The 23,927-nt window shown below is 30.6% G+C and overlaps 1 protein-coding gene across 1 annotated transcript in view; it reads left to right on the top strand.

Moving 5' to 3' along the window:
• Positions 1-13,963, top strand: part of LOC132747959 (synaptotagmin 2-like) — a 28,596-nt gene extending 14,633 nt beyond the window's left edge. Inside the window, exon 10 of the mRNA XM_060737495.1 lies at positions 10,656-13,963. Coding sequence (XP_060593478.1) covers positions 10,656-10,730 — 75 coding nt within the window. The 3' untranslated portion in view covers positions 10,731-13,963. The remainder of the gene's footprint in view (positions 1-10,655) is intronic.
• The last annotated feature ends 9,964 nt before the right edge of the window (positions 13,964-23,927 follow it).

Raw genomic sequence — 23,927 nt, 5'->3', positions numbered from 1 at the left:
ACTTTCGAATCTTTTCCTGGAACCAACAAGTACTGAGCAATAAGTGTAAAATTTCTTGCTCAAGGGAACAAAAGCTTACTCCTGACAGGGTTTGAAACCATGAGGATTTTGGTCCTAAGATCATTAGTCTGACCCATTTACCACTCGACCATACAGCCATTAGTAAGATTTTGTCAAGATGGCTTTATATCATGTGGGTTTTATACGCCTGTTTGCTGTTTGAAAAAACTGGTCAGTTATAAGGGCGCCCCTGGCAGACAGGTGGTCTGGCAAGCGGATGGGCAGTGTCCAATTTTATCCGGAGCATATCTTCTGCACGCATGGAGGAATTTTAATGAAACTTCATAGAAATGTTCACCAACCACTATGAGAAGCGCGTACATAAACCAGGTCTCTAGGTCAAAGGTCAAGGTCACAGTTAGAGGTCATTGAAGAACTCTTGTCTCTTTATAGATTTTGTCAGGAGCATATCTCTTACATGCATGGCAGGATTCTTTTGAAACTTCATAGAAATGTTTTTGCACTATGACAAGCAGTGTCACATGCTTGAACCAGGTCTCTAGGTTAAAGGTTAAGGTCATTGTAAAAATGCTTGTATGGAGCAAAATGTCTACATTCAACAGGGGATTTTAATGTAATTTGGCACAAATGTTCACCATTGTTAGGCTAAGTATATGTATTTTGCGCAAAAACCAGGTCCCTGCTACCATAGTCAAGGTCACATAGAGAGGTCAAAGTTAAGATAAAAATAGAAGATATGTACAGGGACCATTTTAGACATCATAATAAATTATTGATGGATTATAACACAAATGATAACAAGTGTGACATACGTAATCTAGGTTAATATTTGCAAGGTCAAGGTCACTAGAGATGATTAAATATCTAGATATTGACAGGATATTGCCCAGAGCATATCTCCTTTATGCATATCTATAATGCAAACATCTCTGTCAAAAGCTTTGTGATGGGCGTATTTTGTGACAATTTTGCCCTTGTTTGAACATAAATTTATGCACTGGTTTTTTCAATTTACAAAACTCTTTTCTTTACAAAAACATATGTTAGGATATAACTAGAAAAGGGGTTTGATTCATCCAATTTACTACTGAATAATTGTAATTATTGAGAATCATTCATTATTATTTTAATTGAACCTGTTCCGTCAGAACACTTGCAGATAACATGTTCTAGCTATCAGCAGTGTAATAAGATATATTTTTTATAGTGGTGTTATCCTGTCTGATAAGCCTTTGCTACCATAATAGAGCCAGGCTGGCCTTCGCTACCAAAGTGCAGTCGGACCAGCGTCTATAATGTCGGAAGCACAATTTTTGTATTTTGATATTAAAATCTCTAAAAATTTAAACTGAGTTCCAACTTCAAAACTGGGTGAATACATTACTCAAATTTAGCAGGTTTGAAGCTAAATTTTAAGGCGCTATAGTTATTTTTTATATCCCGGAATCATGTTTCATCTTTAGACAAAACTATCTGTTTTATCTGTTTATATGGGTACCGTCAGTTTTTAGCTAAAAACCTGTTACCAAATTCAATAACCGGTAACTGAGGTTAGTATTTGACTAAGGGGCAGAAAAGTTTTAAATTGATTAAAAATATTACCTTATTTTTTTATGACAAGATATGACAATTGTTTGTATTTTTAGTTGTACTCAACAATGTACTTTTCCGATCCGATCAAATACTTTATGACCCTAGCAGAAAATAGTTACTCCATATTCGAATATGTATTGTAATCATTTTAAGTATAACAAAATATGAACAAAGTGGCATATCTTAACATAAAGAAACAAAGTTAATGTTGAAAATCAAAGGATTTTATTAGTACGGTCAGTTAAAAATTTAATGTGGTTTTTATGTCGCCGTTAAGCATTTTTTTCTAACCGTGACACCCCTAGACAAAACATTGAAACACTGGTTTATGTTTCCACTTTTATTTCACTTAAAATGGTTTAAACTCAGTTGAATTGTTACACAAGCCACAGATATATTTGAAAACAGAATATTTTTGTAGTTTTATATATTAATTTAGAGTTTCAGTTCATATGGTACCGGTATACTCAACAATATATTCATACCATAATTTTACAAACTCTTGCTAGAAAACTATCAATACTTCCATCAATTTTGAATGTAAGGGAGCAAACTCATTGCTTGCTTGCCTGATCTGTTTGTGGAAGTTGCCTCCCTTTAATTGTGATTTGATTGAATATGTTGTGAGTTTTGCACAGATATAATTGGAGTCATTATTGAAATTAATTTTAAATTGATTGTGTCATTGTATGTGACAGATGTTTACATTTGCTTAAAAATACTCATTATTGGAAATAACACTTAAACTGCAGGTAAGGCTGCTTTGTTTGTAATTCAGTTGAAATGTTAATTAAATAAAAGAGGCACTGATACAGTTATATGGATTTTTGTTGTCTATATTTTACGTAGGTGTGTCTCAGACTTCAAGGAATGTTTGAAATTCAAGGAAACTTTTTGCGGAGCACGTAAATTTCTTTTTTTTTTATGACGTATTTAAACTAGGGTTTAAGTAGTAAATAAGCTGTTATTGTAAGACATTTCTCTTTTCAAAATGGTAAAACTCTCTGTTCTTCTACAAGGGGATACTTTTTTTTTTCTTGAATAAATAAAACATGATGTTTTAATAAACAAGGTCGAAAAAATTTGAATGAAAAATATGGGAGTCATTTATAAATATAAAAGATTGATGTTTATACGAGAGTTTGAGGTAGGAATGAATTGAAACAGAAGGGCATTGTACAAGACTGTTTGCCTGTACATTTTGAGCATTTAGACTGCCGTTATCTACCAGTGACAACTACTGATAACTATTTTATCTGCTTATTTCATACAATGAAAGTATTATTTCTACAGCAGATGTGGACTCAAGATTGATTCAGTGAAATGAAGTTGTTACTATTTGTATGAAGTGGAAAATAGATTGAAAATAATAATATTTAAGTTGATATGGCTTATCTTAATGGGTCCTGTTTCCTCCATCTTTCCTCTCTTCTAGTAGCATTACGTCAAACAACATTGTAAGTGTCTTAATTCATCACTTTTTTGCTTATTTCAGCCTAAAAATATATAAATAAAGACATAATTTACTATGATTTTTCAGCTAAACCATTTCTGTATTTTGATTACCTCCCTTTACCTGTTGAGTGTAACCGCGCTTGATATTTTACAGAAAATTGCAGGAATTTTACTTGATTAACAACAGAGATATTAAAGAAATTAATTTTTTGTTATCATAATTTGTATATTTTATGAATAAGTAATTGAGCATAGTGGTCTTAACCAATCAATAAGAGGACATTAAGTGGGTAAGTAAGTATCCTAGTTTATCATTGGGGAATTACTAGTAGGTACTTAATGGTAAAACAATTATTAATAAGCTTTATTTTATATTTGTGTTTTTTGTTATGTAATTTTCAATCATTTGCTGTTTTCTTTTTCGCCGTAATTTTTACAATTGTTTGTTTTGTTAGAACTTCTTCTGGTCAAGATTTTTTTGGCATTTTTTTATTGAAAAAAGCATATAGTAAATCATGTTATATTAAAATGATATTTTTATCGCATATATTATTTTCGTTTTTGAAAGAAAAGATAAATAATTAAGTTATTATTTGCGTGCAACTCTTCTTAAGGACCAGTTTCCTAAATATCACTAAGGCTTTCATGGCTAAGATAGATATTGTTTATTAAAAGATGAACTAAGTAATGTATGTATCTCAACATATAATGATCATTTTAAAAAAAAGATGATGAAAAAATTTATTATAAGGGTAGTGTTTTCCCCCAAATGTGGCTAGCTAAATTTGTTGCATGACTATAAGTAAAAACTTAATAGTTGATATTGATACTTTTTTTTACTAAATTGTCACACTAGCAACAAATCTTAGATTGATAAACCATAAGGCTGCTAGCGATAACTTATTTTACCCATATGCCCCGAGTGCAGACCAAGGTCAGCTGACACTTCCATGCCATCTGATCATGGTCTGCACTGTGTGCTATTCGGTCAGAACTTATTTAGGCAATTAGCGATACAGAGGTCAAAGCAGCATGCATTCCATTAAAAAAATAATTATATATAATATATATAAAAGTAGGTTTTGGAAAATGCAGAATATAGATTACGTTAAATTTTTTTTTTTTTCTGTAAGCTCTTTCAATGCTTGTACATAATCTTCAGACAGTAACACATAATATGTAACATATCCACTGCTTAATATTTGAGAAATGTTAGAGTTATGTCTATTCAAATTACACTTTGAATGTTTTATACATATTATATAATTATTTGTTATTTTTATCAATATAGAATGGAATTTTTTTGGAAAAAAAAACAAAACAAAAAACCAGAAACCAAACAAAACACCCATGTTAACCCACTTTCAGATAAAAAAAAATCTCATATAGAATTGTGTAAATGATTAAAAAAAAATTAGAAACTTAATGTGTAACATTTTTTGTGTTGAAACAGATTTATATAATTTTTGGAAAAAATAACTGACAGTATTAATGCAGCAAAAAACTTGTACCAGTAATTAAATTTCAATCTTACCTGATGTACTTGAAAAGTGTTAATTATATATTTCTTGTTAAAAAATGCATATTACCTTTTTTAAGAAATACCTGTTAAGGAATTCCACTTAGGTCCAAAAACCTTAAAACAGTTAAAAAAGATAACAGCCTCACCTTATTTTTATTATTATTATTTTTACTACATTGTATTGTTAAACATTGAGCAATTTGATAATGATTTTGATAATTATGTTAAGCTATTTTTTTGTTGTTGTTTTTTTTGCTACTACCTGAATTGGTAATGGGTGTGACTTTATTGCTGTAAACGGACATGTTTTTTGGGGGGTTTTCTTCTTATTATGGTCACTTGGTATTTAACTGTGATGTGTTAAGTGAGTGTAATATGATATAGGGTTTATCTTCCAACAGACCGACATATATAACGCTGTTTTGTTCTCGGGCCTTCTTCCCTCGACTGAAGATGAATACAACATTCAGTGGACAATAGTTTACGCTACTTTGCGTAAAAACCATGACACTGCTCATTTTGGATACATTTGACACCGAAAACTTGACTTTGAAATCTCGTAAAATCACAGCAAAACTATTTGCCGACAAAAGAATTTTGGCCTTTTGCAAAACAGTCTTTTATCAAGGTATCACCCTGTTTGCTAGTAATTGTTTACCAATTGTCGAAATTAGTTGAATAATAGTCAGATTGCATGATGTTTCACGGCCGCATAGTAATTAGCTAAGTTTGCGGCAAAAGAAATAATTATTGCAACACAATTATACGTATTGTTTTAAAGGTAAACTGATATGAATTATTGTTAAAGCTGCTCTTAAGTAGGAATGCTACGTTCTTTAAGATGCGGCTTTAGTTACTTAAAGCATTTAATTTGATATCTGGCTAATCATCGTCCCCTTCAAATTCCGAGTGACATCGTGCTTCACGTGAAATAGAATATCTCCGAAACTTTGTATAGCAATAGTTTGTTATATTAGTCGTGAACACTGTATAATACATTTTCGGCAGTCTTATCATGTAAACATCTATGTTGTAAATAACGATAATATCTAGATTTTTATGCCGTCTTGATCTCGGCAGACTGTTTATTCTATTTGATTTCTGACTGCTAAGTTTTATAAATGCATTTCAAAGTGCGTAGAAAAAAACAATATCAAATTTGTAATAGTAGTGTATATCATACTTATCTAACTATCATTAAGAGATATAAGTATATATTTCATCCGATATTTTATTTAACCTGTTATCAGAACAATGGAATTGGATTCACATTTTTTTCCAGTGTCATTTGAAACAGTAGCTAATGTTTATTATAAAACAGTTATAATACTTTAAGAATGACTTTTCAAATTAATATCAAGTAGTGTATCAAATTATAGACTTGAACATGTATAAAGAATAAAATCACTAGAAAAAAATCATAAAAGATACTATATCATTTGTTAACAAGAAATTAATAATTTGTTGTTTTTTTTTTAATTATTTCTGATAATTTCTTTTATTACCATTTTTTTGTAATTTTTATTTTAGTCTATGACTTTTGATGTTAATTAAGTTTAAAAAAGTTGCAAAAGTTAAATTAACAGGGCTTATATTTATATTTTCACTTATAAAAAAACTATTCTGGGTATTAACTTTAATAGAAATAAGTTAATATACATGATGTCTGGCAGTAAAAATATTGAACAGGTGATGGGTTAGTAGCACACTTTTCTCCAGCAAATGTTCCCTTCAATGAGTTTTAATTTGTACATGTACTCCATATTAATGTAAACATATATCTGTTTTAATTAAAGTACAAAATTTTGGTAATGAATATGTGTGTCATATATACCATGTATATATATTTATAACACAAGAGTATTATATAATAATTCTGTGCTGATTTTAAAATTTGACATCTCAAGCAATTGGACTGATATTAAGTTAATTTTATTTTAATCTACATGTAACAAGAACATAGCAAATTTTTACGACATTGACACCTTAATATTGTATAAAAATAATTAAAAGTGTGCATAATACCAAAATCCTTTTAGGAGAGAAATGTATTTGTGAAATTTCATAAATATAGAACTCCCAAAACGGCAAAATTGAACGTCTTAACTTACTATACAGGAACGTACGTTTAGAAATAATAATGTTAGAACAATTTTAAATAACACAGTCGTAGTCAATAGTGAAAAAAATGGGGAGAAAAGAATAATTATTTTAAGATAATACCTTAAATTATTTATATGTTGATCCTTGTCATCAAAAACACAATATATATAAACCTGAATTCCAGATGTCTGACTGTGATAATGCAGTAACACCAGTAAGCCATCAGTCACAGTCTTCTCACTTGTTAATTCTTTTTTAATATGAAAAAAAGAAATGAAGTGAAAATGAGTTTAACACAGGTGTTTCATGTTTTCTTTATTTCTTTTTAAATATTTTTACTGAATTGTTCTGTGATGTTTAATCAAATCTTATTGTACAGGTATTAATTAAACAATTATAATGATATAAAGTTTGAGAAATAAATTTCTAATATATTATATTTGTTAAAAATAAAGAATATTAACTGTCAATTACAGAACACTGAATAGATACTATATTTTTTACTTGTACAATTATACATCGTCATACCAATACTAAACACTTTTACAATACAAAAATTATAAACCTGAACCCTTTTCACAATCTTGGTAGCTAAAATGTGTCTGCAAAATAGATTGCCATAGTAACAAAATTTAAAAATTGTAAGAGAAATTATATTATTAATACAAAATTTTATAAAGACACAAGATTAACAGGAATCCAAAAAGAAAAAAATAATTTAGCACATTGAGTAATATATTTATATTTATATAACATATGGGTTTGAAAGAGTTTAAAAAAAAAGTTATTATATGAATAATTTTTTGAATAAATTAAAATAATGTTGACATAATTTATTAGCAAACTGTTGTTGAGGGTGAAATCTCTAAATTTATACTGCTTCAGTGTATTATTGGAGTCATTTTTATGAACAGTTACACAATTTTTAGTGTGCAATTTTTGAATATATTTCTTTATTAGTTATAAAGCACACACGATATTTTATCAGTGACTAATTCTATCTTTTAATGAAATGCATCTTTAAGTCAAAAATTTAGTAATTCAATATGTCCCTATTAAAAGTCAGCCCTTTGTTAACATTATCCTTGAGGAGAAGTGAGGGATTTTAGGGGTCAGAAACTTTCAATATAATATTTCAGCATTTACACGAGACATTGCGATATACGGGTGGTCCACGACCCGTATTCAGTTTGTTCAAAATTTGTGACTAAAAAATCGACATCATGTTTTTTTTTCCGTGATTTTAATCACTATTCACTTTTTTATCTGATAAAGGCTATCTTACTTATGTGCATACATTAAATGAGCTATGATTTATACTTAGTATGCGTGATAGAAACACACATTTTTCACACAGTAGTGAAACTAAATCACGAGATTTCTTTTAACACTTAACACAATTAGGACAGATTATTATTATTTTTCTTTATATTGAATGATGGATTGTTAGCGACGGAATAATAACTTATGATTGCGGTCCGTTTCAAATCGTTTGTTCGTTATAATCAATTTGGCCATGGATTATAATGGGTAGCCATATTTAATTCAAGATAATGATGCATTGAAAGAAAAAAACAACTTTCTAATTGGTCATCTACGTTTTATTTGAAATTTATTTCTTATTAGTCACTTGGGACATAATAGCGGAAAAGTTATTGAATGAAATGCGCAACGCTATTATAAAATGCAATTGAACAAAAAATTTTACCCGTAATTTTATATGCGTAATTTTGACACTTTTAAAGAGAGGTCAGGCGTAAGCATTGACTTCTGCACAGTGGCTGACTTCTGCATGATTTATGTCTACAGACGGAAAAAAATTGACATTGAAACATTTTTTTTACCGAAAGTCTGGTATAAGATATGTCATGAAGAGTAAATGAATATCAGGGGTACTGACTCATAAGGCAGGCCACGGTTAAAAAAGGGTATATAAATCTATAAACCAAAGTTTATACAGAAAGGGTGGGTTTTTTTTATATATGACGAGACTGGATATATTTTTTTGCAGATTTTGTACCATTTATTGAAGGTCAGGAACAATCACTTGGGTGCAGAATTTTAGATCATTCAGTGACTAAATGTTTCCAGAATAATTATTTTTATTCGGCAAAATGACCTTATAAGAAAAACTTAAATGCTAAACTTGGGCTTAGAATCACAGTAAAAAAGAATTACAATGTAAATCACTTTTTTTGCATATTTACCATAAAAAATGCTTTTTTTTAAGTTAAGTCTTTTGGACCACAGTGGAGCTTCTTTAATATTCAATGATATGTGAATAATTGAGATATTTGATCTGATAGTCCAAGTCAGTGAATTGAAAATTACGCTAGGTACAAATTAAGATTTGCATAACCATTTTGTCACCTTATGTCTGTTAATACTGGAGCTATTTAGATATAATTATCTTTAAATTTATTTATAATTTGGGTGCATTGATCATATCAAATGTATTAGAATTACTGTGTAAAATTCACCCTACCCACTGTAGGTTCAAATCCTACCATGGATTATCAATTCTTTCATGTTAAACTACCAGTAATTTATGGAAGGTTGATGGTTTCTACTTAGATGCTAAGTTCCTGAATGAAATAATGCATGAAGTGGCACCTAAGGTTTTCCTCCACCAGTAAAACTTGAAAATTACCATATAATATTTACTGTATCTGTCTGTGTTTTCAAATCAGGCAATATTTGAATGAGAATTGTATTTGGTATGTCTGGCTATATTCAGTGATATTAATCTAATACTTACATTACATTAGTCAGTGATTTTTTTTTGCTTTTAATATCATGAAAATATAAAAAAAATTGTGAGCAGTTTTCCCAAAGCTCAACCATTTAGGCACATAAATCCTCCTTAAAAACATAACTATACTAAGTATTTTGTGTGCTGTCCTACTCAGTCTGATGTCGTTGTCAGTGTCTTTCTCCATATTTCTGATTAAAATTTTGTTTAATTATTTTTACTATAACTGCTTTCTTTGTGTGACATGGGTCATAACTCTTAACACCAATATTTCCAGAATTATCTCCCCCTTGAACTTCTTTAAAACCCTTAAACGTTTTAGGTATTTACTTCAAACAAATGTTCAGACCTACAGTCCATGTGACAATGTTAATAAATCTAGCATTTATTTGAAGATTTATTTCCTCTTTGATTTTAGAAAAAGAATGTTTAAAAATGTTACATTTCTCTCTTATCATCCTTGTTCACTTTTTTAGATTTCAGATTATTGTCTTTCATGTTACAGCATAGAATTTTTCTGTTTCAATTTAATTGACATGCATGTTAGGAGGTGTTTAAAGTTGAACAATTAAGTTTTTTCTTGATAATGATACAAGATATATTTTTATCTCTTTTTACTGTATCCAGTATTTTACAAGTCGCTTGTGCTCTATACTTGTCAGCTTTTGCTTATACAGCATCTTTGTGTATATATACATGAATGCTTTGTAATTACTGTACTTATTTATTAAGGTCAGTACATAAGTGACTTTAAGTTTGGCCGTACTAAAGAATAGATTAATAAGATTAGATACTTGATTATTAACTATGTGGATTAAGATTTTTTTATTACTTTGTCATAAAAAGGAAAAGTGGACCTGTTGAAATTATTAAATAGCATTTATCAAATTGATCCTGTCTATGATTATTACACCAAACTTATTGTTATGTTTTGACGTCGTAGCTATTGATGTCATGTGACATTATTTATATATGAACCCTAAAGAAGGCTGTTTAGTCGAAATGTTGGTATATTGAAGGGAATTTTAAGAATTTGCAGTTGACCACTTATATTTTACTATTTAAGTAGCATAAACATATAATTTATGTATGGTCTGTCACCATGGTTCTACATTTTGTTGTAGGATCCAGCCATGAACCCATGATAAGTGGCATTAAGCATAAAGCTTATACCGTAGTTTTTAAATAAAAAAAAATCATATTTTTCAGGTTGTCACGGTTACATGTCGTAAAGCAGGGGCTCAAGGAAGGATAAGAATTGTTGACGGAATTCCAATTTATTAAATATCTGAAACCAGTCTACACAACTACAACATCCAGTCCAACATAACGTGAACCAGTCAAACGCTTCAAAAGAATGAAAACGAGTGAAAAAATATATATATCTTTAAAATTAAGACAATACAATTTACCAATTAAGTGAATATATGCAGGGACCCTAGTGTTATAAAATTCAAAATTATAATAAATACCATAATAATGTGTAAAAAACAATCAGCATTTTAAGGAAAAGGAAAAAATAATGATTCACGAGAGAAATTGTAATATGACATAGATCTTTTTTACAATTTTAAATGCTTATTTTAAATTGCTTATATAAGGTTGTTTTTTGGGGTTTTTTTGGAGACTATGCAAAATTAAGAAATGAACAAAAATATATACATGTATATATAAAGCAAGCGAACTCCTGATTAAGTTTGCAAAATTGTGACAACATACATAATGTATTATGGAACTTGGAACTTTTACCTTGAAAATAAGTTATGTATTAAAATAACAGATGGATATATAAAATCATAAAAATGGACATTTTTCATATGTCAACAATTCTATTGTAAATCATGATGTTGTATTTTACTCACTAAATACTAACACAATTTATTCTATTGTTTTGACATATTTGTCATTATTTAATGTCGTAACTTTTTTTTTAGTAGAAAAATAACTAACATGTAGAATTTCTGGACAAAGGGGAGTTTTCCTTGATTCATATTAGACTTGATAAACACTCAAAAAACCATGTGATCTTTTAAAGTTTTCTTACATGTGTTATGTATTGCATCTGTGTTTCTTTGAATATTAACTTTACGACAGCAAGTGATTGAAACTGTCATAGTTACCTCCCTTGTTACATGTCACAGTCTTCCAGTACAGAATTTCAAATTTTGAAAAGCATTGAATTTAAATTATTTTTGCATTGATTTTAAATTATTTTTGACTTTTCAAAATAGAATGGTAAACAAAAATACTAAGATATCTAGTAGGGTGAATGTATGTATTTTTCAATAGGGTGAAATGCTACAAATTTTGGGTGGACATTCAGTTTAAAGGGACTCTTCTGAGAGTTTTTTTTTACATAAGGGGTCTGGAAATAATTTTTCAAGACTTATGTTCTATTTAATGGCAGTCTAGACCAACAACTTGTGTGCAAAATTTCAGGTCATTTGCGCACTCTGTTTTTCCAGAATAATTCTAATTGTAAAAATGACCCAAAATGGAACAGCGTTGCTATGTTCAATCAAACTGGGCTAATAATAGCACAAAAATATGATTATTAATTTATTTTTAATTATTTGTTCCATATCTTTCTGTTTTAAGTGTCCCAGTTGATCTATGTATGAAATTTAAACTATGTTTAAGGCATTTTGACCTCAGTGGAGTTCCTTTAAGCAGAATATTATGCAGCTGTTGTTGTGTAAGAAAAATAAGGTGTTGCAGGTCAGTCATTTGATCTTGTATTTTATAGATAGATAGGAGATACACTGACTGAAACTGGCTTCACTGCATAATAAAAAACTCACATTAATACAAGATGTTACTGGTGACATTAGGGCTCTTTTAACCTGGTTTTTTATGTAGATAAAAATATGATACTGCACATGTAACAGTGTGTCTACCATCTAACCCAGGCATATTTAATTGATTTTGTTTTAAGAGGGCAGATGGTCAGGAAGATGTAGAAAAGTCTGTATGTTTCAAACAATTTTATGACCTTTTTTTGTACATGTACTTTTGAATATTGATTTTTTTAACTGGTTGTTGTTTTGCAATAGTGTGTTGTTGTTTTTTTAGCTCACCTGTCACAGAGTGACAGGGTGAGCTTTTGTGATCGCTTTTCGTCCGGCGTCCGTCCGTCCGTCCGTCCGTCGTCCGTCCGTCGTCCGTCCGTCCGTAAACTTTTGCTTTAAATGACATCTCCTCATAAACCACTGAGCCAATTTCATCCAAACTTCACAGGAATGTTCCTTTGGTGGTCACCTTTAAAAATTGTTCAAAGAATTTAATTCCATGCAGAACTCTGGTTGCCATGGCAACCGAAAGAAAAATCTTTAAATATCTTCTTTTAAACAACCCTAAGAGGTAGAGCTTAGATATTTGGCATGAAACATCTTCTAGTGAGTGTCTACCAAGTTTGTTCAAATAAAAGCCCTGGGGTCAAAATTGGCCCCGCCCCAGGGGGTCATTGATTTGCCCTATATGCATATAGTAAAAACTTAAAAAATCTTCTTTTAAAGAACCCAAAGAGCTAGAGCTAAGATATTTGGCATGAAACATCTTCTAGTGAGTGTCTACCAAATTTGTTCAAATAAAAGCCCTAGGGTCAAAATTGGCCCGCCCCGGGGGGTCATTGATTTTCCCTATATGCATATAGTAAAAACTTAAAAAATCTTCTTTTAAAGAACCATAAGAGCTAGAGCTAAGATATTTGGCATGAAACATCTTCTAGTGAATGTCTACCAAGTTTGTTCAAATAAAAGCCCTGGGGTCAAAATTGACCCCGCCCAAGGGGGTCATAGATTTTCCCTATATGCATATAGTAAAAACTTAAAAAATCTTCTTTTAAAGAACCCAAAGAGCTAGAGCTAAGATATTTAGCATGAAACATCTTCTAATGAGTGTCTACCAAGTTTGTTCAAATAATAGCCCTGGGGTCAAAATTGGCCCCGCCCCGGGGGGTCATTGATTTTCCCTATATGCATATAGTAAAAACTTAAAAAATCTTCTTTTAAAGAACTCAAAGAGCTAGAGCTAAGATATTTAGCATGAAACATGTTCTAATGGGTGTCTACAAAGTATGTTCAAATAAAAGCCCTGGGGTCAAAACTGGCCCCGCCCGGGGAGGGTGGGGGGGTCATTGATTTTCCTTATAAGTGTATAGCAAAAACTTAAAAATCTTCTTTGAAAAAACCCAAATAGCTAGAGTTTAGATATTAAGCATGAAACATCTTTAAGTAAATATCTACAAAGTTTGTTCAAATAAAAGCCAGGGGTCAAAACTGGCCCTGCCCCAGGGGTGTCATTGTTTTTTACTATATGTGTATAGTAAAAACTTTAAAAATCTTCTTTTAAAAAACCCAATGAGCTAGAACTTAGATGTTTAGCATGAAACATCTTCTTATGGGAGTCTACCAAGTCTGTTCAAATAAACAAATATAAACCCTTGGGTAAAAATTGGCCCGGGGGGGGGGGGGCTATATACAGGTGAGCGACCTCAGGGCCATCATGGCCCTCTTGTTTTATATCCATTGGCAGGTCCAAAACATATAGCATGTATAATCAAAGCATTTATTGAATTGTTGATATGGTTGATTTAAATTTTATGCATTTAGTTTGTAAAATTTCAGTGTCTTGTAGATTTTTACTGCTGGCAGTCTAATGTTGGTAACCTTTTTGCACTTAAACTGTGATATTTAGAGAGCAAATGTCCGGAAATAAAATATTGATAATATTCTCTCAGAGAACACATGTTTTGATATGTTTACAATATGAAAACTGTACACAAACATTAAAAAATAAATAATGTGTTTATTACTATATTTTTAAAACTACTAGACTAAATACTGATAATTTTTTTTATGAAAGTTTAGTAACTTACTCTTCTAATATTTTGTTGTCTTTCTGATATTTTTTTTTTCTTACACTATATTAACTTGTCATTATTAATTTAACAATAATACTTGTAATTCATATTCATTTGATTAACCTTTATTCTATGAAATTTGTGAAACGGACTTGTCCAACTTTAAATTTGGAATGGTTCATTAGTTGTTTCAGGGAAATCAGTTATAAAAATATTAAAATTAAACCTTGCCATGCTAAATGTCTTAAATGGACTTTTCCATTTTTCAATCTGGACGAAGCCATTCATATTTTTAGGGAAAATTTTAAAATATGTTCAAACTGTTATCTGAAAAGTGAACAGTGGAGATGATCAGACCACGCAAAAGTGCTGGCAAATCTTGGTCTGCTATGGTCGCAAGTGTAGAATAAGTTGCCGCTAGCAGGCTTAAGGTCAAGCAGCCAACAGGTGTGAAATCTGGTCTGATACTATACTACTGGTACTTGTAAAACTTTAAGGCCTTGTCTCAGCTGATTTTAACTCATATAATTATTTCATTTATACATGTACAGTCATATCAAGTCAAGCACAAAGACAACTTTATTTTTAACATCCTTTCGACATTATAACATTTTAAAAATAGGCTTTTTGGAGAAATTTGAAGATATATTAATGATTCATTTTTTCTATAGTATTACTATTGAATTTTGGTGTATAAATTTATATTGTTTCTACTAATTGTGACCACAACAATTAAACAAACATATTTATTCATTGATGTTTGTTTTCTTTTCTCGTATTTTTATCAGCTGTTTATCAGTGGTCATGCAAGTTGGTTACATTTAAATGAAAACCTCTTAAATCATTTAAAGAAAAGTTTTGTCTAAAGCCTGCGTGCAATTTTGAGCGTGTATTTGACCCTATCATCAGCTGTTTAATCAGGCGAAATGGTGTCTGAGATAAACACGCTACTGTATTTCGGAGAGAAAAACGTTTTATTTTATTTATTCAGACTTGTGCTTTGTAACAATGGACATCTTTCTTTGGAATAGTTTGGCATGGGTTGTTTCCACCCAATTTACACCAAATTCTTAAAACATCTCTCAGTGTATTCATACATCAATTTGGAATCATCTTTCAGTAAATTAAGAAAATAGAAAGAGCATGCTATTTTATGAAGAAGAAAAAACAACAACAACAAATGAAATAAATAGTACATTAAACAGTCCACTATTGATACTTAATTAATGAATGTCACCCAAAACTTTAAATAGCATTTTATCTAAATAGAGACTATTTATTTTAGTAAATATAATATGTAGATATTTTCTTTTGAGTTTATGTCACTTAGTAATGGTCATATGACAACTCTCAACCTTAATTGTTGGAGGAAAAACCTCAGGTGCCTTTTTGTGCCTGAAAAAATATACAGAGAGGCACCACCGTCCACCAATGTCCACCAATATCACAATCAACATTCCATAAGCTAACTAGAAAGCTTCTTCACATGAAACAATTTAAAGTTCTTGCTGGACTCAAACCCACAGTTGTGAGGGGCAATTGGTTTGTAGTCAAAAGCCATTACTACTCACCATACTGGGCCACAGATGCATTCAGTAAAAGATGTAACTACCCAACCCAAATGCTTTTCTTATTTTATTTAGAAATTTTCAAATATTCCCTATAAAACAGGAATATGACAGGCATTATTCACTGTAACAGAAAAAAAATTGAGAATTCAGTAACAGATTTTCTAATGAATTTGTGATAATCTTTCAATTTTGTGCTGTATATGTAGCAACTGTTTATCTTACATTCCTTATTCATTTTTCTATCATGTTATTTGTCGGTTCATATTGTCTTCTGTTTCAATAGACATACATTACTTCGACAGCTTATGCCTAATATTACCTTTTGTTTTGCTTCAGTTGTAAAGATTTTTTATTACTTTATACATGTTATTGTTGTAAATTCCTTGATTCCCTTTCATAAGTATAATAATACATATTGATCATTTGAATTGTTTTTCTTTGGGTTGAATATGTATCATTTGGATTCCTTTAACATATGTTGTTCTGAGATTTTTATCTTTTGTAGAATTCTGTCTAAACAAAAGACTTTTGATTTCATTTGAATTTGAGTGCATTATTATTTAGTTATTTTTTAATCATAGTTATTTAGCATTCTTCAAAAGGGTTTTTCACTCAAGAAAACAAAACAACACAAGCTGTTTAATGAATCAAAAGATTAAATGATAAAATATTATCAATTTGTACACGATAATGTATTGAGAAAGTTACTGTTAATATACATTATGCCAGAGACACAATGCAATGACCCAAGCTGGTACAATTTCATAGTCCTTCACATTTTGGTTTTTTCTGTTTGAAATATATTTTTCAGGGCAGAGCAAAACATTAAAAAAAAATTGTTTTGGACTGGTGTGTAAATCATCATGTCTTTTCATTTTAATAGCCCTGTTTCTAGCTTTTAACCATGTAGAGCACTGTCATCAAAAATTATATGTTCTATGATGTAGAAAAAAGTAGGAATAAATAAAGATTATTTTCTTCTATTTTACTTCCCATTGAATTCCATTGATGCTGTAGATTTCACATTACAGTCAGCACATATTAACTTTCAAGTCAAAAATATTTTACTGATTAATAATTGCATTTTTTATGAAAATATATTGAAAATGAAATTTTGTTTGAAGTTACACTATTCCTTAAGCAAATTATTTGTTTTGATAAATTTATAAAATTTAGTCATAATTTTTTTGTCCATCAAAAGTCATGACTACTGAAGAACATTTTTATTTGTAAAAATATTAACTCTAGAGATGTTGAAGTATCAATGTTTTTGGGGCTTGAAAGTTTTATTTACAATTAAAAAATAAAGAGGATTATTTTTTTGTTGTAATCACTGCTTTAATTTTCAATTAAAGCTGTGTTGCAATATAGTTATTGATTGACTTTTACAATGAATTTTAATAAAAATTGACATCATTAACTATATCAATATTATCCTATATGTAATAGAAAGAGCACCGAAACACGAGGTTATCTGATTTGTACAAGGGGGCGTAGCCCCCGAGTATTAATCAGATTACCGAGTGTTTTGGTGTTCTTTCTCTTTTGTATCATAGTCAAACATAAAAACACGTTCCCTGTTGTCACAATATGAAACCCCGGCAAAAATGAACCAATGAACGAACATCTGAATATGATATTTCTGTCGCTTATCCTTTCTCTGCCGTCATAATATGTAAACCCCAGCAAAAATGAGCCAATCAATGGGCATGCTCTGGAGTGCGGGTAACTAATACCCGCACTCCAGTTAACGCACTGTGCATGTATATGTATACGATTTAACCCTGACACATTTTCAACAGAAAGGTCTCCAAACTATGATACAAGTACATATAATTTTCTTTTAAGATGCATATATATACATCAATATACAAAATTAATATTGTTTTCTCATAGAAAAAAAATCTTTCAGTGTTTGATGCAAATATTGTATTCTTTAAGAAAACGCAACTAATATTTTTTTGTTAAAAAAAAAGTGTTGATTTTTTTCAAATTTGGAAATATTTGGGAAAAATATTATTTTCTGTTGTAAAAATGTCTTTAAAGATATTTAATTTTGAAATCTTACAATTCTATTTGTGATAGAAAATTTATCATATAATTTTTATTTGGTTTAGTTGTTGTGTTTTTTTTTCTTAAACATTTTTTATTGTTAATAATTCTCTTAGTATTAAACTTCTTGTTAGATGTCTATGTCAATAAACATCAATAAAATTTACTCGTTTTTTTTCATTGCTACTTGTTCCAGTTAAAGAGTTTGCAAAAGGACTAGTATTTCTAAAATATATTTCAAATTCATTTTATTCAATGTTTGATGCTGATGCTGTTTTCTTTAAGAAAATGCAAATGATATTAGTTTTTTTTCAAATTTAATAATATTTTGGAGAAATATTAGATCTATTTTCTATTTTTTAAAGTTTTTTTCAAGGTTGGGTACCAAATTCAATGTTTAAATTTGAAATTTTACAGTGACCTCTGTTTAAAGCAATAATAAAAAGATAATGTCAAATGGAATATGAATGTCAGTTTTGTCCATCATCACTTTTGTTAGACACATGAAAGTATATGTTTATATTTCACAAGACCCACTATTCAATACAGCTGTAAAGTAAACAAAACATCTAGTAGAAAGTCTCAAAAAATGATGATGTATTTTTTGAGGCCAGCATCTTTGCCGAGTTCAGATGGTATTGTTTATATGTGGACGAATACAGACCGGTGTCTCCATCGTCCAGTCTGGTAACCTTTGAGCATTGACCTGAAACATATTACCTGTCATCTAGAGGACATTCAGACACCCGTTATATGGGTATCATACAGGGTTATCAGCAAAAACAAAATCTTATCAGCCTAATAAAATCTTTGTTGATTTAGCTCGTGGTCACATTAAATAGCCGGAGTTAATCAACCTTCTATTTTATGCAAATAAAACATGATTGGAGGGGAAATAGTCCTGTGTGAATTTCCTATTGTGAAGTTGCAATTTTTAATTCACACCAGTAGCTAGGACTGATTTATGTTCCCTTATCAGCCTCAAAGAAAAATATAATCAATTGTAAAATGGCAATTTATATGTCTTCTCTATATGATATAGTAAACGGCATGGATAGATGTACGGAATGATACGGCTACAGGCATTAATTACTGATCATCTCTCGTCATGCCTAACTTACCACACTTCAATCTGTTGATTGTTTTGTCCGAAGAAAAATTTAGGAGAAGGAATAGTTCTGTCAAAAGGTTGAAAGATTTCCTTCTACAATGACTGGGAGATTTGTTTTCCAATTTTAATTGTATCTGGTATTGGCAGTATTAAGATTTCTGATACAAATTTTTTGTTCGGTTCTTGATACACTTTTAAAGGAGCATTGAGGTACATAAGTTGACTTATCTAAAATGATGCTGTACTTTAGCTGCCATATAATTACAGCGTATTTGACTGGGACATACTTAAAAATTGCAGGAATCTTCTATAGAACAAGGGTGCTTATCTTTCACTTATCATACTGAATATAAAACTTACACTTAAATGGTAGAAAATGGACGGAGTTTAAAACAAAATAATTTCGTCCAGCCTCAAACCAATATTTCATGAAATTGCTATAAAAATTGAAGAAAAAAATCAGTAATCAATTATGCAATTACATATTACAGTGTAAGGACGAGTATACCCGTCTTGTTGGCAGTAAAAGTGTGAATTTAAGTAAAAGCAACATTATAAATGCATATTAGCCCTTACCATGTTAATTATCTAAAATGGACTTGTCCATTTTTCTATTTGGACAAAACCATTGATCAGATTTTTAGAGAACATTTCAAAATATGTACTGACTGAGAAGCGAACAGCGCCGAACGGCGGATTTGCCGGCTGATCTTGGTCTGCAGTGATCGAATGGGTAAAATCAGTGGCTGCAAGAAGGCAAGGGGTAAAGACCCAGAATTAATGATTTCGTTGCATAATGGCTGTCATTTTCCTCCAAATTGAAACTATACTCGTATAAAAGACAAGTGTCTAAAAATAACTTTATACAGACTGTCCGGTTATAAGCTGTAATTCTTTGATGTGATATATATTTAAAACATATATATCTTGGACGACAAACTGATCATTTAAAAATTGCATTAGTAAAGTATATATTTAAAAATTATCATATATATTTTTTCATAAGGTTAAGTTTTCCCCCCTGAAATTCTTTAATATTATTAATTACTCTGTTAAACTTCTTGTTGGATGTAGAAATAAACATTTTTAAAATTTCCTCGTTGTTATCTTTGCTACTTGTTCCAGTTAAAGAGTTTGCATAAGGACTAGTTTTTCTGAAAAATATTTTATTTTCATTTGTATGCAAATATTTTCATTAATTCAATGTCATTTAACATGTTTTTAAACTTGGAATTGCCTGTTATAACTCCACAGTGTATCCCATATAGCATATTTCAAAGCTGTTGCATTAGCAATAATTGAGGTTCAATTTATTTCAAGTCACTAAAATCAAAATTAAAATTTTAATTCACACTGAAACCACTTTTATACCGTTATCCAAGTAGGTCCTTTTTCACGAGCTAAATGTGATACTGAAAATTCACGTAGTTTCTCATTTTTTAAACTGCATGTAATGCACGCATTCCATGTATTTAGTTACACCTTGAATGTCCCTCTGAAAAATTACTAAAACTAGTACCACGTAAAGTTAATCATCAACAGTTATTGTTGACTAGTGGTAGTGTATCGAGTATTTGACTATCTGGCGACTTATAGAGGTCTAACAGGATAGAATAGAAAGATGTTCTGAGTAGAGCCATGTATCGAATCGTGCCATGAACAACAAAAATCCCAATCCCTCAAAACTTGATTGTTTTGATTACCGATCAGTGAAGATACAAAATCTTGATATTTTTACGGTCTATCAGGCTGTTAGACCCGTATATCACATCTTTACAGTTACTTGCTTTGATCAAAGATATCCATCTGTGTAATCTCTTTCATTTGATACATTTCATATCGATTCTGTTTTGTCCAGATGTATTGTTTTAGCATGGAGTTTTCGTACTCGTGCACTGGCTAAAAAATATCACTTTTCAAAATTATAGTTTCACCATTTTTTTTAAACGAACCACTGATTGTCAAAATATTCGGAACTCCTCGCTGATTGACGGAACTGGTTGACGAATATGGTCGAAATTATGCACGGTATGTTCAAGCATGTTAATTTCGTCCAAATAAGTTTTTAACTAGGATAATTGCATAACTTTAATGATTCATTTAGTTACCTTAACTGACCATTCTGTGGATAATAGTTTAGTCCTTTAAGCAACTCGAAGACGTGTATCGTTTGCTTGTTTGATTGTCAGTGCCAATACATGTACCTACAATATTAATCTGAACGACTTTACGTAATTGTTTATTTTTCGTTATACTGATTACTTTTTATATGCCAACATTACAACATGCATGTTACACGACGCTTCAGCGTTGGCGATGCAATGTTGGCACTCAGCTTCGTTAGTAGCGCATAGGGTGAAAAGTCAGGATTCTATTTTGGTTTGTAATAAAAACTAGACACACGAACGCCAGTACTCAAAACGACATATTTCAATTTACAGTCGTCAATAATGTTGTTTTTTTCACTTCTCTATCGATCTAATGTACAGAAGAAATGTAATTATTTCTCCACCATATTCTTGAAGTTAATTATTAACCCGTACCTGGCTCGAATGTCTCCCGTTCACTCTGAAATGATTGATCGAAAAAGTATTTGCCCCAAGCTCCTGCTTATCTCAAATCATAATGATTTTCTTGTCTCTTTTCTTAAGTGGTTTGAAATCCGTTGTGTTTTGATGTTACATCACGCATATCTCTATCTGTATTTTTTGTCCTTAAAATCAGCTTAATTAAGCCCTGTACAGGTTCAAAAAGATTTAATATAAACTAAATATCAAGTAGTATTTGCATTCGTGAAGCAATTTCTACTTTTCTTCATCCGGGCACTTTAGATCTCGGCGATTTGAAAAATGTTATATAAAAAACAACATATAGAAGCCAAATTACTATTACATAAAACGTCGGTAGTGCCCCGTGTTAAGTAGTTTTAACGCGAAATGCGAATAATTGCAGGGCTCTATCTAAAATTGAATATCGAAAAAAAATTGATGATTACACTGGTATATTACCACGATCAATTCCATATCAACAGCCATTATGATGTGATTATGCTAAAAGAAATTTTCTGATATGTTCTATCTATAATTTCCCTTGGCAACTCTTGATTTTAACAGAAGAAAAATATGTCAATGAATATGAGCCGCGTCACGACAAAACCAACATTATAGGTTTGCGACCAGCATGGATCCAGACCAGCCTGCGCATCCGCGCAGTCTGATCAGGATCCATGCTGTTCGCTTACAAACCCTATAACAAGTAAAGAAACTGATAGCGAACAGCATGGATCCTGATCAGACTGCGCGGATGCGCAGGCTGGTCTGGATCCATGCTGGTCGCAAACGCATTATGTTGATTTTGTAGTGACGCGGCTCATATAAGTTTTCAATAAGAGTGCGGTATCTCAAATTATGAATAAAAAGATGATCATTTTTTATCGATTACAGCTAAACAAACGTATCTGATATACATTTTTGAGTCCCATACAACTATATCAATATAAATCAACATAAAACTCAATTTTGGCTTGAGGCTAATTTAAATTAAATGCATTAGTTTTAAGCGGTTTGCATTTTTTGCGTAAAAATTGGATTCATAAACGAGCAATCAAAATACTATTTAGATTTAAAATTCAGATTTAATTCCTATTTCGAGAAGGTAAAACTTAAAAGTATAACTATCTTTATTATTATTCAGGAAAACTATCAACAGATAATACCATTTTATGTCTTTTGGCCACAGGGCATAGCAGCCCGATCCCTTATCAGGTCGAACACCTCTAAATGTTCTTCTTCTATATTTCTACTGTTATTCCAATATAAAATAAGTACTTTCCAAGTATACAAGATATAGGCAACAAACCTTTTATTTTCAGAAGAATATATCTTTTCCGGCATGTAATATTGAATGTAAAAAGGACAGTAGTTTTTATATATAAAGAAAACCCTCAGCCTTTGCAAAAGCTCTCTGGTTTCGGTGTTCCAAAACAAGCAATTCCTGAAATTATTGCTTTGTTATTTACAGGAATATATATTTGACAATATATTTATATCTCATTCAAAGTGAAGAAGAAGCAGAAAAAGATAAAACCCGTCCCAAGAAACAAACAAACAAAAACCAAAACAATGAAACTGACTGAAATTGAATTTCAACTGTTTTGAACGCTATGATGACGTCAGCAGTTCCGACTCTTCTCTATGTTTTTTTTTTAAAAAAAAATTCATCCCTGAATTCAAAGTAACGAGTTTACTTATCAGTCCATTGTTTTCATAAGTTCATTGTTTATTTATGTGGTTGATTAAAAACCAAAGAACCTGTACGGTGTCTCCAGGCTATAATAAAATTTGGTAGTAACTTAACTTCTTAAAAGGTATACTTGTGTTAAGTGACTAAACAAAATTCCCCGCGGATACATGGTTTTTGTTTTTATATTTTTAAAAACATTTTATGATCATTAAATGGTGTCGGTTTTTGGACTTTGATGTTTTTCACTTAAATGTATTTGAAGGCAAGGTGTCTCGTGCTGGTTAACTGTGGGGAATATTTCTTTACTGTTAATTGACATGAGTTTTATCAAAAATATTAAAAGGCTGTACTCGTCTTGGGAGAAAACATTTATTCTTTTTTTCACTGTTCTTTGTATTCAGTAGGGACACGGCTTGCTTAAAATCTGTACATATGTAACGAACAACCCAATAAATGATGCATGTTATTGGATAATATATATCCCGTTAATGTGTAACCTACAACGTTACCATTCCGGAGGGACCGAGTTAAAAGCACAACACGACACTGGAATGTTTTAAAGGCAACCTTCTAATGAAACCTATTAAAATATATTTATGTCGCCATGAAAGATTTATATAAATGAAGACGGTTTAAGTGCTAAT

Source organism: Ruditapes philippinarum, unplaced genomic scaffold, assembly GCF_026571515.1.
Source record: "Ruditapes philippinarum isolate M1 unplaced genomic scaffold, ASM2657151v2 ctg354_1_1_1_1, whole genome shotgun sequence".
In the NCBI taxonomy this organism is placed as follows: domain Eukaryota; kingdom Metazoa; phylum Mollusca; class Bivalvia; order Venerida; family Veneridae; genus Ruditapes; species Ruditapes philippinarum.
Note: the sequence above shows the minus strand (reverse complement) of the source record. Positions and strands in the feature narration are given on the sequence as shown.